Source organism: Ornithorhynchus anatinus, chromosome 1, assembly GCF_004115215.2.
Source record: "Ornithorhynchus anatinus isolate Pmale09 chromosome 1, mOrnAna1.pri.v4, whole genome shotgun sequence".
Lineage (NCBI taxonomy): Eukaryota > Metazoa > Chordata > Mammalia > Monotremata > Ornithorhynchidae > Ornithorhynchus > Ornithorhynchus anatinus.
The window spans coordinates 88,286,052-88,301,120 of record NC_041728.1 but is presented as its reverse complement, the minus strand read 5'-3'; the positions used below and the strand labels follow the sequence as shown (position 1 = coordinate 88,301,120).

The window sequence follows — 15,069 nt, the reverse complement described above, 5'->3', positions numbered from 1 at the left end:
TTTCAGAATTGTTCAATTATCCATTGAGTTATTGTGATTGAAGTTTGAGGCACTCCTCACTGGACAGCACTGCTTTTGAATCAGATGCAAATTAACTCATCAACATCTTTATCATCCATTTCTAAATTAAGTTGCCTCAGTTGGACAACTTATTTGACAACTTATTTAATTATCTGCTCAGGGGCCTCTTCAACACCTTGAAATTCTGAAACAAACTGTGGACAGAACTTCCTCTGGGATCCACTCATTTTTAATTGCTTAATGTCAACTGGAGGGAGACAGCAGGGAGGAATTTATTTACCTCAGTTTATCAATCAATAGCATTTCCTGTGCAGAGCACTGTAGTAAATGCTTGGGAGAGGAGACTACAATGGAGTTGGTAGAGACGATCCATGCAATCAAGGATCTTAAATGTAGTGCAGGACTGGAAGATCGAGGAGGAACGAACAATACTGGCTTAATCTCTGGGTTGTACATATTGTGAGAAGACTGTAACCTGGGTAACTCTTGCACTGCCTTTACACCAACTTGGACTCTACTAGCTAATGATTATTATTGTGGTGTTTATTAAGCACTTACAGTGTGCCAGGCACTGTACTAAGCATTGGGGTACATACTAGCAAATCAGGTTGAACACAGTCCCTGTCCTATGTGGGGTTCACAGTCTTAATCCCCATTTTACAGAAGAGGTAACTGAGGCACAGAGCAGTGAAGTAACTTCCCCAATTTCACAAAGCAGACAAGTGGTGGAGTCAGGATTAGAACCCAGGTCCTTCTTACTCCCAGGCCTGTAGGCCTCTGCTCTACCCATTAGGCCACACAGCTTCTCTTCTTAGAGGATGGTGTGGAGGAAGGGAAAAGCCAGGAGGAAGAGCCTGGCTGCAAGGCCGAGTAACAAAAGAACCCCAATTTCCATTATTTGGGCACCAAAAAAAAAAAAGGTAAGACCTGGCTACCTAACGAAACACCATCCTGAAAAATGCTCCTAATTAGAGAAGTAGCTTAGAAGGCAAGGAATCCAACTGAGCTTGCAGAATCTAAGCCCGTCATTGGGCAGGGATTGTTGCTATCTGTTGCTGAATTGTACATTCCAAGCGATTAGTACAGTGCTCTGCACATAGTAAGCACTCAATAAATACTATTGAATGAATCTCTGTGTTAGTAAACTCTCCTATTTCTTAAGGACTAACTTCGCACACTAACTCTTTTGAATGGACTGCTGACATACTTGAATTCTCACTAGAGAAAGTATCAGTAAAATATATATTATGTTTAAAGACCTAGCATATTAGTGTAATGGTGATCTGAAAAGATGATCATCCAATATTTCATAATTTCATATATATACCATAGTACCAAGGCCAACAGTTATCGTAATGGTCATTTATGCAGGAAAAGGTGTCAACCTTCAGCATTATCCTGTTTTCCCCTTAACTGTGCTTGAGACACCTGTTTTACTCATCCTGCCCTGTTACACTCTGCAAAAAACAAATTGGGATTACTGTCTCTGTCTCTCTTTCTCTATCTCTCTCCCCTCTACCTACCCTCCCTCCCTCTCACTCACTAACCATCCTCTGAGCCAGCTTGACCTCTCATCTGGTCTTTCAGGCTTGGGGTCAGAGAAGGCCATCCAAGGGAAACGGTTGGATTGCAACAGAAGAATCAGAGAAACTTCGGGGAATGGGGTGGGGAAGGGGCTAGGAAGGTCAAGGCAAACAAATAGTTCAGGCTGTGACTGTCGCATTGTAGGGAACAGCAATTGTGAGATGAGAACTAAAGCTACATTTCCTCTCTCACTAGTGAGGGTACCATCAAACAGCTCTCACTCCTACCTAGCCTCCCTCCCCAGCTTGATCAAACTGACAATCCCTTTGTTCCCGCATTTTTAAAGTGGCCCCTTCCTCACTATGTTAAGATTTCACCTATATTTGACACTTGATGCAGGAAAAATACTTTAGAGTGCACAGTAGAAACTCTGGGAACTCATTCCATATGTTAGAAATGAAAATAAGGAAAAAAAATGATGAAAGTAAGCTAGACTGGCAACAGCTTTTTATTTTTATGGTATTTGTTAAGTGTTTCCAATGTGTCAAGCATTTAAGAGCTGGGGCAGATTACAAGTTTATCAACTTGGATACAGTCCTTATCCTACATGTGGCTCAGAGTCTAAGTAGGAGGGAGTAAGATTTAATCCCCTTGTACAGTAGAAGAACTGAGGCCCAGAGAAGTTAAGTGATTTGCCCAAGGTCACATAGCAAGCAACTGGCAGAGCTGGGATTTAAGAGCTCTCTGATTCCCTTGACTGTGCTCTTTCATTAGCCTACACTTCTTCTTTACTGAAGTATGTTATGTTAGATGTGTCTTCATGGGACAAGTGAGTTTACTTTATTTTTTAAAAATAAAATCTGATTTGGGTCTCAATCTGTGTGAGGTAAAACAGAAATTAAGCACTGATTTAATGTTAGCAAGGATTCTGTTGAACAAACAAGATCAGACTTTTTGGAACTATCTGATAATAATAATGTTGGTATTTGTTAAGCGCTTACTATGTGCAGAGCACTGTTCTAAGCGCTGGGGGAGATACAGGATAATCAGGTTGTCCCACGTGAGGCTCACAGTTAATCCCCATTTTACAGATGAGGTAACTGAGGCACAGAGAAGTGAAGTGACTTGCCCACAGTCACACAGCTGACAAGTGGCAGAGCCGGGATTCAAACCCATGACCTCTGACTCCCAAGCCCAGGCTCTTTCCACTGAACCACGCTGCTTCCCTGGTGAGGTATTAACCTCACCATCTAACCTGCCTAAGAAGCTTCACCATCACGTTTACTAAATTCTAAAAATCTACCTCGGAAGAGCTTTCTTGGATTAATTACTAGCACTCCAAGTAGTGTCAACCCAACAACTACCTTCTGCACTTGAGTATTATACCCATACTCAAATTTTATGGATATGCCATTATTTATTCAGCTATCTCATCCTGACATATCTGCCCTATTATCTGTTTTAACCTTCCTCTTCCTGCTCCTCCCACTATTCATAAAGAATTGATATTTGTCTGTCCCTTCTATCCGGTCATAAAACTTATAATAAGGGCAGGGACCATCATGTCTTTGGCTTCTGGTATATTCTCCCAAGCTCTTAGTACAATGTTCTGCACAAAGAAGGGACCCAAATACCGATGATGATGATGACGATGACAAGGAACATTTCAGGTTTTCCAGCCGCTAATCTAATCCTCCTTCCACATCTGCCACCATGGCTTTACGGCAGCCTACAAGTCAGAGGCAGGCCATGGCAGGGTAGGGGGAAAGGAAAAAGCACAAGGCCATCATCACTCAGGAAGGAAATGTCACCATCAGAATTCCCATGAATTAGGAGGAACCCAATCTCACTGTTGAAGTATTTGGGCTATGCCAGGTTAAAGTTTTTCATCCCTCCTGGTCTCAACTCGGACTGAAAATCTCTAGCCTAATATTCCAAATATGGCAGGTTAGAGTCACATCCACTTGGGAGCAGCATGGTCTGGTGGAAAAACTTTGGACCTAGGAGTCAGAACACCTGAGTTCTAATCCCAGCTCCGTCACTTGCCTGCCTAGGTGAGCACTTCTCTTTGCTTAAGTTTCCTAATCTGTAAAATGGGGAGAAGATGCCTGTTCTCCCTCCCCGTAAAATTGTGAGCCCTAAATGAGCTCTGTCTGACCTGATCATCTTCAATTTGACCCACTACAGTACTTGAGCTATAGTAAGTGCTTAATAAAATACCACAGTTATTATACTATTATCTGGCACCACAAAGCCACAGATCCCTCCAATCTGTGCTGAACTCTGTCTAGGGTTACTGGACATTCCACTTCTACTGAGAGTCCCATTTTTTTGTTGCCTAACCCCAGTCCTTTGAGAAGGTCTCAAGACACACAAAATACTTGGTTTTCCTAACCAAGTCCCCTTGTCCTTTCTCACTGGTGCGTCACAGATGAAGGTTGCAGTCACTGCCCGTTCGCAACTGCAAAGACCAGGAAAAAAAAAATCAATCAATCCAACAGTTGTATTTATTGAGCACTTACCATGTGCAGGGCATTATACTAGGAGCTCAGGAGAGTACAGCACAATATAACACATTCTCTGCCCACGATAAGGTAAGCTGGACCACGCAGCCACAAACCAAGTGCCACCAAGAACTGCCACGTCAAGTGAGTGAGGACACATCTCCTCCAAGAGGCCTTCCCCAATTAAGCCCTCTTTTCCCATGGCCTTTTTCCCCTCTTTCGTCATCTACATACCTCAATCCGTGACCTTTGGATATTTGATATTCGCCCCACCCCTAATCCCACAGCATTTACATAAATAAATATTAGTAATTATTTAATTATTTTAAAGTCAATGAATACGACTGATCGACTGATTGAATGGGATGCTCAATAGTGGCTCCACCCTTTCATTTTAAGATTGTTTATTTAAGAACCTGGTAATTCCAGGGCTTGCCCCATATGGACATGGCCACTAAATGCAGTGCTCTTGGTGCTCAGGTGCTTGATCCCTGATGATGAAGGAAAGAGATAGGGTTTGATGAAGAGGAAGAGGAGGAGGAGAAAGATGGTTTATTTTAGATTGAGAGAATACTGCCCACGCTGTATGGAAGTAGGCATGTTGAGCATGTTGGATGCCTGGAGAGTCAAAAGTTTGGTTTGGTCAGACATAGCATGCACGAATTCTAATTGGAAATGAGCAAAGGAACACCTCTGGGAGCATCTGATGGTCAGATGTGTTTTAATACTAATACCCACTGGGTGGCCCTTTATGATTCTGGAAAAAAAAAAGATAAAGGGCAGTGTGTGGGATGAACTGAGGGCAAGAAGCAGAGTCCAAAAAGGGGGCTGATGAGTTATTGGAGTGTGAAACGGCTAGGGCTTTGAGTAGGGCCAGGGCTAAAAGATGGGAAGGAAGGGGCAAAGCTGAGAAATTTTACTGATGCACCTGCTGAGGTCAAAGGAGTCTAACTTGGCTCCAAGGCTATATGCCTGGTGGATTGGGTAATGGTGTTTACAGAAGTAGAGAAGTCAGGAATGGGGGGGGCTATAGTTGAGGTTCTGGATGGTGGAATGAGCTCATTAGTAGACCTACTAGGTTCTAGGAGCCACACACACATCAAGTTCAAACAGAAAAAAAACATATAGGACTGGATATAGAGAGTGAGATATCAGAGCTGCAATGTAACAAACTTTGGGAAATGATGAGCTCTTCCAGTGGGTGTACATATGTGCGCACGCATGCGCACAAAAGAAGAGAGCAGAAGGCTCAGAATAATTTGGGATGGAAGGTGCCTACTCAAAGTAAACAGAAAAAAAAGAGGAAGCCACCAGGTTGGCAAAAGACCAGCCAGAGAGGTGGCCCAGAAATTTGGGGTCCAACATTTAGAGGTCCCCTTTTCTTCTGCTATTAATTAGAATAAACTTATGCAATATCTCAACGCAAGATTTCTCTTGGTGGCAGTCACCAGGACTAATGGTCAGCTCATACCTCTACTCTCCCTCCTCACTCCTTATCTTACAGAACAGGGAATTTGGGAGGAATTGCTCTGCACTTGAAAAAGACATTCTCCCAAACCAGTGTATAAGAACTGTACTAGACATGTAACTTAGCAAGAATTGATAATGTCCTTTTCAACTACAGTCCCAAACCCTTTCCTTGGCATTGACTTTCCACCACATTTCAGGTTTAGAGGCTGAGGAAATTGCAGCAGTGAGACTGGGGGTGGGGGGTGAGGGAGGGAGTGGAAGTGGGGAGGGAGGGGAGTTTGCACAGCTAAGGTTTTAGAAAACACTCATCTTAATTCCTAAATAAATCAAAGAGTGGAGCCAGCAGATAGAACCAAGTCTCTCATGGCCTAGTCATGTCCCCTCCAGGCTCAAAGACCTCAATCCATGAGAAAAATCCAAGTCTGGAATCTTTGCATGCTTGACTGCCAGCACTAAAAATGAATCAGGAGAGTATCCTCAAAGCAAACGGCTGATTGGAAAAGGCTTTAATTCAGATTGAGTTGGAAGAGGAACAATCACTAAATTTGGGGCCTGCATTCATTTACCAAGACCAAAAGAAGCATTTGAGGATTTTAGCATTTAGATAAAGATCTAGAACTTTAAAAATGCCTCCCCCTCATTCCTAAAATAGCACCACTTACATACTTGCAGTGACAACTACAATGCGTTGCCCAAGCCTAAGTGTCTTGCAAATTATTTTGGCTCTCTACTACCTTCAGACATTTAATTAAATTCTGATAGAGTTCAATTATTACCTTCTCTGATGCTACTTAAGTATCGCAGCACGTTATATGACTGTCCCACTCTCCCCCTTAATCCATGGCTCCATCCCACACACCCCAACGAGGCTGTAAAAACAGAAATTTCCACCCTTCATTCATAGCGTCACCGTGGGACACCCCAGATATCACCTCGAGTAGGAATTGGATGAAAAGCCCTACCTCTCTTCATCCTTGAAGATGAACTTCCGCAGCTTGAGATCCCGCAGAACGAGTCCGCCGTCGTGACAATGTGCAACAGCCGAAGCTATTTGGTAGAAGAGTTTGGCTGCCTCCTCTTCTTTAAGCTTTTTGCAGGTACGTACAAATGAATGCATGTCCCCATAGCTCCTTTCGAAGAAAACGTAGGCTTTTGTCTCCCCAAGAATGATTTCAGTAATTTGGTTAATATTGTTGTGTGCCGGTAGACAAAAGCAAGGTGCCAATGACTCCTGATAGCAGCCGACATCAAAGACCTGGAGAAATATCCAGAGCAAAACCAAGGGTTAGGGGTCTGCGAGTAAATTCATTCACAATACTTGACTGAGGCTGTGATACAGCGGTTTCAGATGAATTAAAAAATCAGTGGCTAAGCTCCAGTATTTTATAACCCAAGAGACAATCGTGTGATCTTTGAAGTAAGGCCTAAAAGAGGCTCGGGAAAGGTCATTCCATCTACAGAGGAGGACATTCGATTAACTGAGAAGCTTCAAGAAATGTTAGCCAGGGACACAGCTCACTCAAGTGGTATTCAATTTTACGGCACATAGAGGATTGAATGCTACAGTGAACCTGTGCCTGTTCAGTTTGGAAATCACCAAGGCTAGGAAAGATCCATAAATATACGTTATTTATGTGAGTTAAAATGTACAGAGCACATTAAAGCAATTTCATTGGCCAGCTGGTTGACGTCTCAAAATCCAGTTTTCTTTCCTCTTTCTCTATGCAAACAGCAAGGGCACAATTTCTTTGGCTTTGGTAAGGAAATTGTGAATGAACCATGATGTGTTAAGTCTCTTGTAAATATACAAATCACTTGCTACTGTAATGCAGAATTTAAGAATGAATGAACCAATGCTTTCGGGTGAACCACCCCCAAGGACACTTTTCATGGCATTACCTACTAGTGACTTAATAATAGTGACCTACAAGACTGGGGGTCCTGTGGAATACGAAATGGAATGTGGCAGAGGTGAGTCAACTCTAGCACTCAGAATTCAAGCCATAGACACAAAGGTAAGCCACAAATTTTCAGAGCACTAATTTTATGCCTTAACTGTAAGTAATATGCAAAGGAGTGTGGGGTGGTGTTTAAATCTTATGGTTCGTTTGGAGGCACAAAGCCAAAGGTTCCATTTTCAAGCCCTAAGGAGGTCCTACATCCTGGGATAAGCCTCCTAATGGTGGGATACTGGACGTCTGGAAAACTTTAAATTGAACCTCACCATTAATTTGACAGGAAGTTTATAGATGAAAACAAAACGATGACCACTGCAGAAATGCAGCCACACCCTTCCACAGACAGGATCTGTTCCAAGATGGTGGACATAAAGCGGCATTTCAGACAGGTCCTTATAATTTCCACAAGGAGCAACCGCCAAGCTCATTTTAGTTTTATTAGAGGAAATAATTGCATTTATGATGGCAATTAAAACACTTTTACTTTCAAATATGGACTTCATTGAATTAACTTAGTTGTAAGTTTCTTTTAAACTGCTCAGTTGAGGGGTTAGACTCTGTAACAGCTCCTTGGGAAATTAGGAGTGCTAAAGTACCTTCTGAAAAGACACTAAATTATTCCGATCTGAACATTCAAAAGGTAGTTGCTCCTTTTCTCCTCTAGATGACATTGAAAGTCCTCTTGAAAAGATGCATTTCGGGACTTGTCGAATTGGGTTATATGATTCCTACCATAGGCCTTTCTGACATCAAATCCATAGGCTTCGTTTAAAATGAAAACCCAACCAACACCTTACAAGGCAAATGCTACTACCTACAGTTTGTGTAGAGATTCTTCGCGATTGGCTTGCAACATTTTCTAGTTTAAGGTGACACTCTTACAATTGAGAGGCACCAAATGAGTTCAAAGCATAAATTCTACAGAACCTAGAAGTGAGTTAACGGTATGCCTCTGTAGAATTAGAAGAGTTCAGCCTAACAGAATTTGGGCATGAGCCTCCATGTGTACTCCTTGTGCCTACGCTTGCATAAGAAGTGGTTCAGATTACCTTTGGTAAGAAGGAAGGATAATAAAATTTGCTCTGTCTTAAGAAGGATGACTTCTGTCAAATAGGAACAATGATACTGTACTTATCCACACTTGAAAGAACACTTTAATTGGTGAAGGATTGATGCAGTGTGAGCAATTACAAACCAGTGAATCAAGTATATTTTTAGGCCAAAGATCATGTCTGCAAACAGCAGTGCATATGTTTGTACTAAACTGACTATGCCCTGAAGAGGGAAAAGAAAAAAAGGACAAATGCCTGAATAATCTAGTTTAAAACCTAGAGGTAAAAGTCAAAGAAAATAAAACTCTCATGCAGAATCTGCTGCCAGGCTTTTTGCCATAAAAGAATTCCATTCCATTAAAGATTGTAATGTGGGAAAGAAGTTGGGCAAAGGGAGTGAAATCACTCACTGCCATGTAATTGTACGTATTTCATGTAGAGTAGCAGTTCTGCAGAATCCATTCATTTCAAGGAATGACTGTCCTATTGTGCAATGTTGCGGGACTTGAGGGTATTCATTCCAGCATACTAAATATCCTGAATTTGGGTTAACATGCTCCACTATCTGATTCTCATCTTTGTAGAGGATTAATTTACCAAGAGATAGAACAGATATAATATAAATGCAACTGAAAAAAAAACTTATTTTTTATTCAGGTTAGAGCACAGAAGTCCCCAAAACACAGATTGTAGTCTCTGAATTAAATCTTCACAGCAACCACCAGCAAAAAAAAAAAAAAAAATCAAGCAATATAGTAGTTACTTCACTGCATCTTGTGAATTATAAGCAAGCCGTCCCCCCCTTTCCCCCCAAAACAACAAACAGGATTATCATAGCATTTTGATCCACTGCTTGAATTGGCAATGTGCTCATGTTCACCTATCCTTTTTAGGTTCCTGATCTCACAGTGCGGCAGCAACACTATCCCCCTTCCCCCAAATCCTACCCTAAAAAAGGAGGATTTTTGCACTGGATGACAGTGCAATCTTGACATCTGGGTAATTCTTGGGTGGTAATTCACTCTTCAAGGGATTAAACGGGCTAGAGCAACTATGAGGAATTCTATGCTGAGCATATTCCGTCAAAATCTTTGATTTTCTGCAGTATAGACTATTTTGGTTTTGTTTTGTTTTAAAGATCGGTCATTGTTCAGGATCAGAATGAAAATATGTGCCCTGAAACTGAAGTGCAGTTACACCCTGTGGCAGAGCCGCATCATTTGGTACATTTCCAACGCTGATGTCCTCTCACCTTTTCAAGGAAAGGAAAAAGGGGTGGAGAGAGAAAGGAGAGATGAGGAAAGTGTGTTGGGAGGGGAAGGGAGCTACAGAGGGCATGGGGCATTATGTGTTTTGTCAGTGTTTCTCAAAACGTAGGTGTTGGTGCTTTATTCTTGCAAAATTGTGCAAGAGGCGAGGATGCTATTTGCAAACTGTTTCCACAGAGGAGGGTGGGTGTGTGTGTGTGTTGGGGGGGGAGCCTCAAAGTTTAGCCGGATATCTTTATTTTTCCCTTCAAAGCACTTTCAAACAAAGCTCCGACACCTGCACCACGTTGCGAAGAACAATGGCTGCAGAAAGCCCCAAGTCATCACCGATTTCAAAACTAGGAGAGCCCTCCCTACATTTGGGGGGTGAGTGTACAGTGCCAAGCGCTTAGCACAGCACCTAATTCTAGGAGAAATAGAAAGGTTCTGCAGGGACAATCGATGCATGGGCCCTACCCTGGTTTTCCACACCCGGGGGGGACCCCCCCTTGTCTGCACCTCCTCCCTTACAACCAGCCCCCTTTGTCCAGCGCTTAGTACAGTGCTCTGCACACAGTAAGCGCTCAATAAATACCACTGAACTGAGTCTGAAAAACTTCTCAAGTCTTCCCCTTTCCTCGCCAATATCTGAGACACAGTACACGATCTGCACCTCGTCCGACGGGCTCGGGGGGGAGGTATTATTTTCTTTTTCGTGCAATTAAAGGAAAACCAGGGGGGACGCAGGGAAGAGGGAAAGAGAGGACTTTTACCTTGCACATCTGCACCGCGTCCGACAGGGTCGGGGGGCATTATTTTTATTTCCTTTCTCTTGCAATTAAATAAAAAAAAACCAGGGGGACACAAAGGTAAGAGGGGAAGGGAGGGCTTTAACCTTGCACATCTGCACCTCGTCCGACAGGCTGGGGGGGCATTATTTTATTTTCTCTTTCGTGCAATTAAAAAAAAAAACACTTAGAAGACACACAGGTAAAAGGGGAAGGGAGGGCTTTTACCTTGCACATCTGCACCTCGTCCGACAGGCTGGGGGGCATTATTTTATTTTCTCTTTCGTGCAATTAAAAAAACACTAAGAAGACACACAGGTAAGAGGGGAAGGGAGGGCTTTTACCTTGCACATCTGCACCTCGTCCGACAGGCTGGGGGGCATTATTTTATTTTCTTTTTTGTGCAATTAAACAAAACCAGGGGGACATACAAGAGGGGAAGGGAGGGCTTTAACCTTGCACATCTGCACCTCGTCCGACAGGCTGGGGGGGGCATTATTTTCTTTTTTGTGCAATTAAACAAAACCAGGGGGACACACAGGTAAGAAGGGAAGGGAGGGCTTTAACCTTGCACATCTGCACCTCGTCCGACAGGCTGGGGGGGCATGATTTTATTTTCTTTTTCGTGCAATTAAAAAAAAAAACTAAGGAGACACACAGTTAAGAGGGGAAGGGAAGGCTTTTACCTTGCACATCTGCACCTCGTCCGACAGGGTCGGGGGGCATGATTTTATTTTCTTTTCCGTGCAATTAAAGGAAAACCAGGGGGAACACACAGGTAAGAGGGAAAGAGAGGTCTTTGACTTTGCACAGCTGCACCTCGTCCGACAGGCTCGGGGGGCACGATCTGATTTTCTTTTTCGTGCAATTAAAACCAGGGGGACACACAGGTAAGAGGGGAGGGCTTTTACCTTGCACATCCGCACCTCGTCCCACAGGGTCGGGGGGCATGATTTGATTTGCTTTTTCATGCAATTAAAGAAAAACCAGGGGGGGAGGGGGGAGGGCAGACAGGTAAGAGGGGCAGGGAGGCTTTACCTTGCACACCAGCTCCTCTCCGCTGTGCAGATGTACGGCTCGGAAAACGTGGTCTCCCTCAAGAGGCTCCAACAATAAGTATTTCCCGATGCAAGAAACGCAATGCGACAAGTTGGGGGTCTCGGGCGGGCTGGGAGAGCCGAGGTTGGGGCTGAAACTCGGGCTGGGCTCCGACGGCCTGACGGACGACAGCTCCTCGAAATCCTGCGTTTTGTTCCGCGGCCTCCCATATCGCCCTATGGTGATGGGGGTGGACCTCTGTATGTTCATGAGGGTGGAGGGGCTCGATGGAAAAGCAAATTGAAAAAGAGACAGAAGGAGCCCAAAGAGGGGAGGAGGGCAGTCACCGGAGAGTCCACTTGCCTTTGTCTTAGGGATGAAACAAAAAAAAAAAAGGGGGGGGAGGGAAGGTGGGGGATGGAGGGCAGTATCGACCTCTCCCCTCCAAAAAACCGTTTTAGACTTTATCAGGGTCCCGTGTGCAGTTGAGGAGCAGAGGAGCCGGTCCTGGGGTCCTTTTGTCTCTTCCAAAGCAGCCGGCGGGTTTCAGGCTCTCTTGGGAGCTGCAGATGCTCCCCCCCCCAAAAAAAACCAAGCACACCCCCCCCTTCCAAAAAAAAAGTAGCTGATTTCAGGGGTGGGGGCAGCTGCCACCTTGGATTTGCTCAAGGTGCGACCCCCAGGGGGGTCAGGAAGGCATCGATCAGGAGGAGAAATCGAAGAGGGACCGGCAGGAGGGCGCAGCAACTTCAAGGCCGGGCGCAACCTCCAGCACAGCAACAACAGCAAAAAAGGCACAACACCCCAAGACTGGAGCTTGGCAAACGCTCCTCCAAATTCCCTCTCTCCCCCCTCTTCCTCCTCCTTCTTCTTTTGGGAAATGAAAGGGGATCAAGTTGCCTAGGTTTTAACTGTAGATGGCGTCGGAAGCTTTTTGCTGATAGCCAGAGCGGGCCCCGAATTCAAGGAAAAACGAGGGCGCATTGAACTTGGAGCCGGTGCCTCCCCCCCAAAAGAGTGGAAAGAGCTGGCCGAGACCGTGGGCCCCACACCTCCTTTTCGGCCACGGGGAACAGTCGCCAAATTGGTCACCAAATGATCATCCTGGTGCAGGCGGGCCCTCCCTCTTCTTTGCCTTGCAATGAAAGGAGAAGTGCAATCAAGGACAAGGGAGGATCAGTTGGGGAAGGGGTGGGAGGGTCGGTCTTCCACGGGACCAGCTCAGACGGGAGGGATGCAAGGAAAATGAAATAAAAATAAGGCACCCTGCAAACTCTGACCCTTTCTGTCCAGCAAAAATAAGAAGACACCCTGCCAACTCTGACCCTTTCTGTCCAGCAAAAAAAAAAAAAAAAGATAATAATCAGACACCCTGCCAACTCTGACCCTTTCTGTCCAGCAAAAAAAAAAATAATAAAATGAGACCCCGCAAACTCTGACCCTTTCTGTCCAGCAAAATAATAATAATAAAATGAGACACCCTGCAAACGCTGACCCTTTCTGTCCAGCAGGAGAAAAAATAAAATGAGACACCCTGCAAACTCTGACTCTGTGTAGCAGCAAAAAGAAGAATAAAATGAGAGACCCTGCAAACTCTCTGTCCAGTGGAAAAAAATAATAAAATAAGACGCTCTGCAAACTCTCTGTCCAGTGGAAAAAAATAATAAAATAAGACGCTCTGCAAACTCTCTTTCTGTCCAGCGGGAAAAAAATAAAATAGGACACTCTGCAAACTCTAACTCTTTCTGTCCAGCGGGAAAAAAAAATAAAATAGGACACCCTCAAACTCTGACCCTTTCTGTCCAGCGGAAGAAAAACGCTAAAATGAGACACCCTGCAAACTCTGCTCCTTTCTGTGCAATGGGGAAAAAATAAAATGCGACCCTGCCAACTCTGATCCTTTCTGTGCAGTGGGGAGAAAATAAAATAAAATGAGACCCCCTGCACCCTCTGACCCTTTCTGTGCAGTGGGGAGAAAATAAAATGCGACCCCCTGCACACTCTGATCCTTTCTGTGCAGTGGGGAGAAAGTAAAATAAAATGAGACCCCCTGCACTCTCTGATCCTTTCTGTGTAGTGGGGAGAAAATAAAATAAAATGAGACCCCCTGCACACTCTGATCCTTTCTGTGCAGTGGGGAGAAAGTAAAATAAAATGAGACCCCCTGCAAACTCTGCTCCTTTCCGTGCAGTGGGGAGAAAATAAAATGAGACACCCTGCAAACTCTCTGATCCCTTCTGTCCAGCGGAAAACAAGTAATAAAATGAGCCACCCTGCAAACTCTCTAATCCCTTCTGTCCAGCGGGGGAAAAAATAAGACCCCCTGCAAACTCGGATCCTTTCTGTGCAGTGGGGGGAAAAATAAAACGAGCCACCCTGCCAACTCTGACCCTTTCTGTCTAGTGGGGAGAAAATAAAATAAAATGAGACCCCCCTGCACACTCAGATCCTTTCTGTGCAGTGGGGAGAAAATAAAATGAGACCCCCCCCCCTGCACACTCTGATCCTTTCTGTGCAGTGGGGAGAAAATAAAACAAAATGAGACCCCCTGCAAACTCCGGTCCTTTTCTGTGCAGGTTTTGGAGCTGGGGCTCTCCTTGCAGAACGCCACCCGCGCAGGCCAAAAAAAAAAAAGGCTTAAAAAAAAAAAAGGAGGAGGAAATGGCTAAAATCCTTCCAAAGGTGAAGAAGGGGAAATTTTTTTAAAAAAAGGAAAATTGCTGCAATTCCTCAGCAGCCCGACCTCACCTCTCCCCGCGAGGGTATTAATAGTTACTTACGTGGCCGGGAGTCTGTGTGTGCGTGTGTATGTGTGTGTGCATGTGTTGGCTAAATGTCTCACTACTCAATGTCACCACCACATTTCCACCCTCTGCGAAACGCTGCCTGCACCGGGCCCGGCTCCCTCCCCCGCAGCTCCGGGGAGCTCCCGCTCGGCGCCCGCCGATTGGCTGGCGGAGGATGGGGCCCCGCCCCCTCGGCCGAGGCGGCCCCTCCATTGGCCGGACGGCCCGTCGATCATCGGCTCCGCCGGCCGGCCCCGCCCCCTGCCGAGCGGCAGCGAGTCCGGCTGGAGGTCCGCCCGTCGCTCCGCTCCCTCCCCCGGCTCGTTCGGGGGCAGCGGCGACGTATCCTTCCGCCGACCGCTTTGTGCAGCCTGACAAGTCCTTTGTGCATTGGTTTCTTTCCTTTGAAATCGCTTTTTTCCCTCTTGAAACGCTTCTTTTACGTGCAGAAGGGCGCGGGGAGCCCCTTTTTGGAGGATGGCTGTGCACCGAGCCTTTGCAATCCTCCCCCCCCCCCCAGCTCCTGCACCGTTGCACCTCGAGCTCGCCCTCAATTCAACTCGCTTTCGTTTTATCTCCGCGGGGTTGCATGACTTCCAGGTCTTTTTTCATGTTTTTTTCTCAATGAAGAAATCCGGTTTTTTGTTTCCCCCCCCCGCCCCCCCAGCCAATGTGGGGCTA

The 15,069-nt window shown here is 45.1% G+C and overlaps 1 protein-coding gene across 1 annotated transcript in view; it reads right to left on the bottom strand.

Moving 5' to 3' along the window:
• The window catches only part of TRIB2 (tribbles pseudokinase 2), a 34,020-nt gene extending 19,543 nt beyond the window's left edge, over positions 1–14,477 (bottom strand). The window contains exons 1-3 of the mRNA XM_001511163.5: positions 14,383–14,477; positions 11,603–12,737; positions 6,482–6,774 (exon numbers count right to left, since the gene is read on the bottom strand). Of these exons, the coding sequence (XP_001511213.1) occupies positions 6,482–6,774; positions 11,603–11,872 (563 nt within the window). The 5' untranslated portion in view covers positions 11,873–12,737; positions 14,383–14,477. The remainder of the gene's footprint in view (positions 1–6,481; positions 6,775–11,602; positions 12,738–14,382) is intronic.
• Positions 14,478–15,069: the final 592 nt, after the last annotated feature.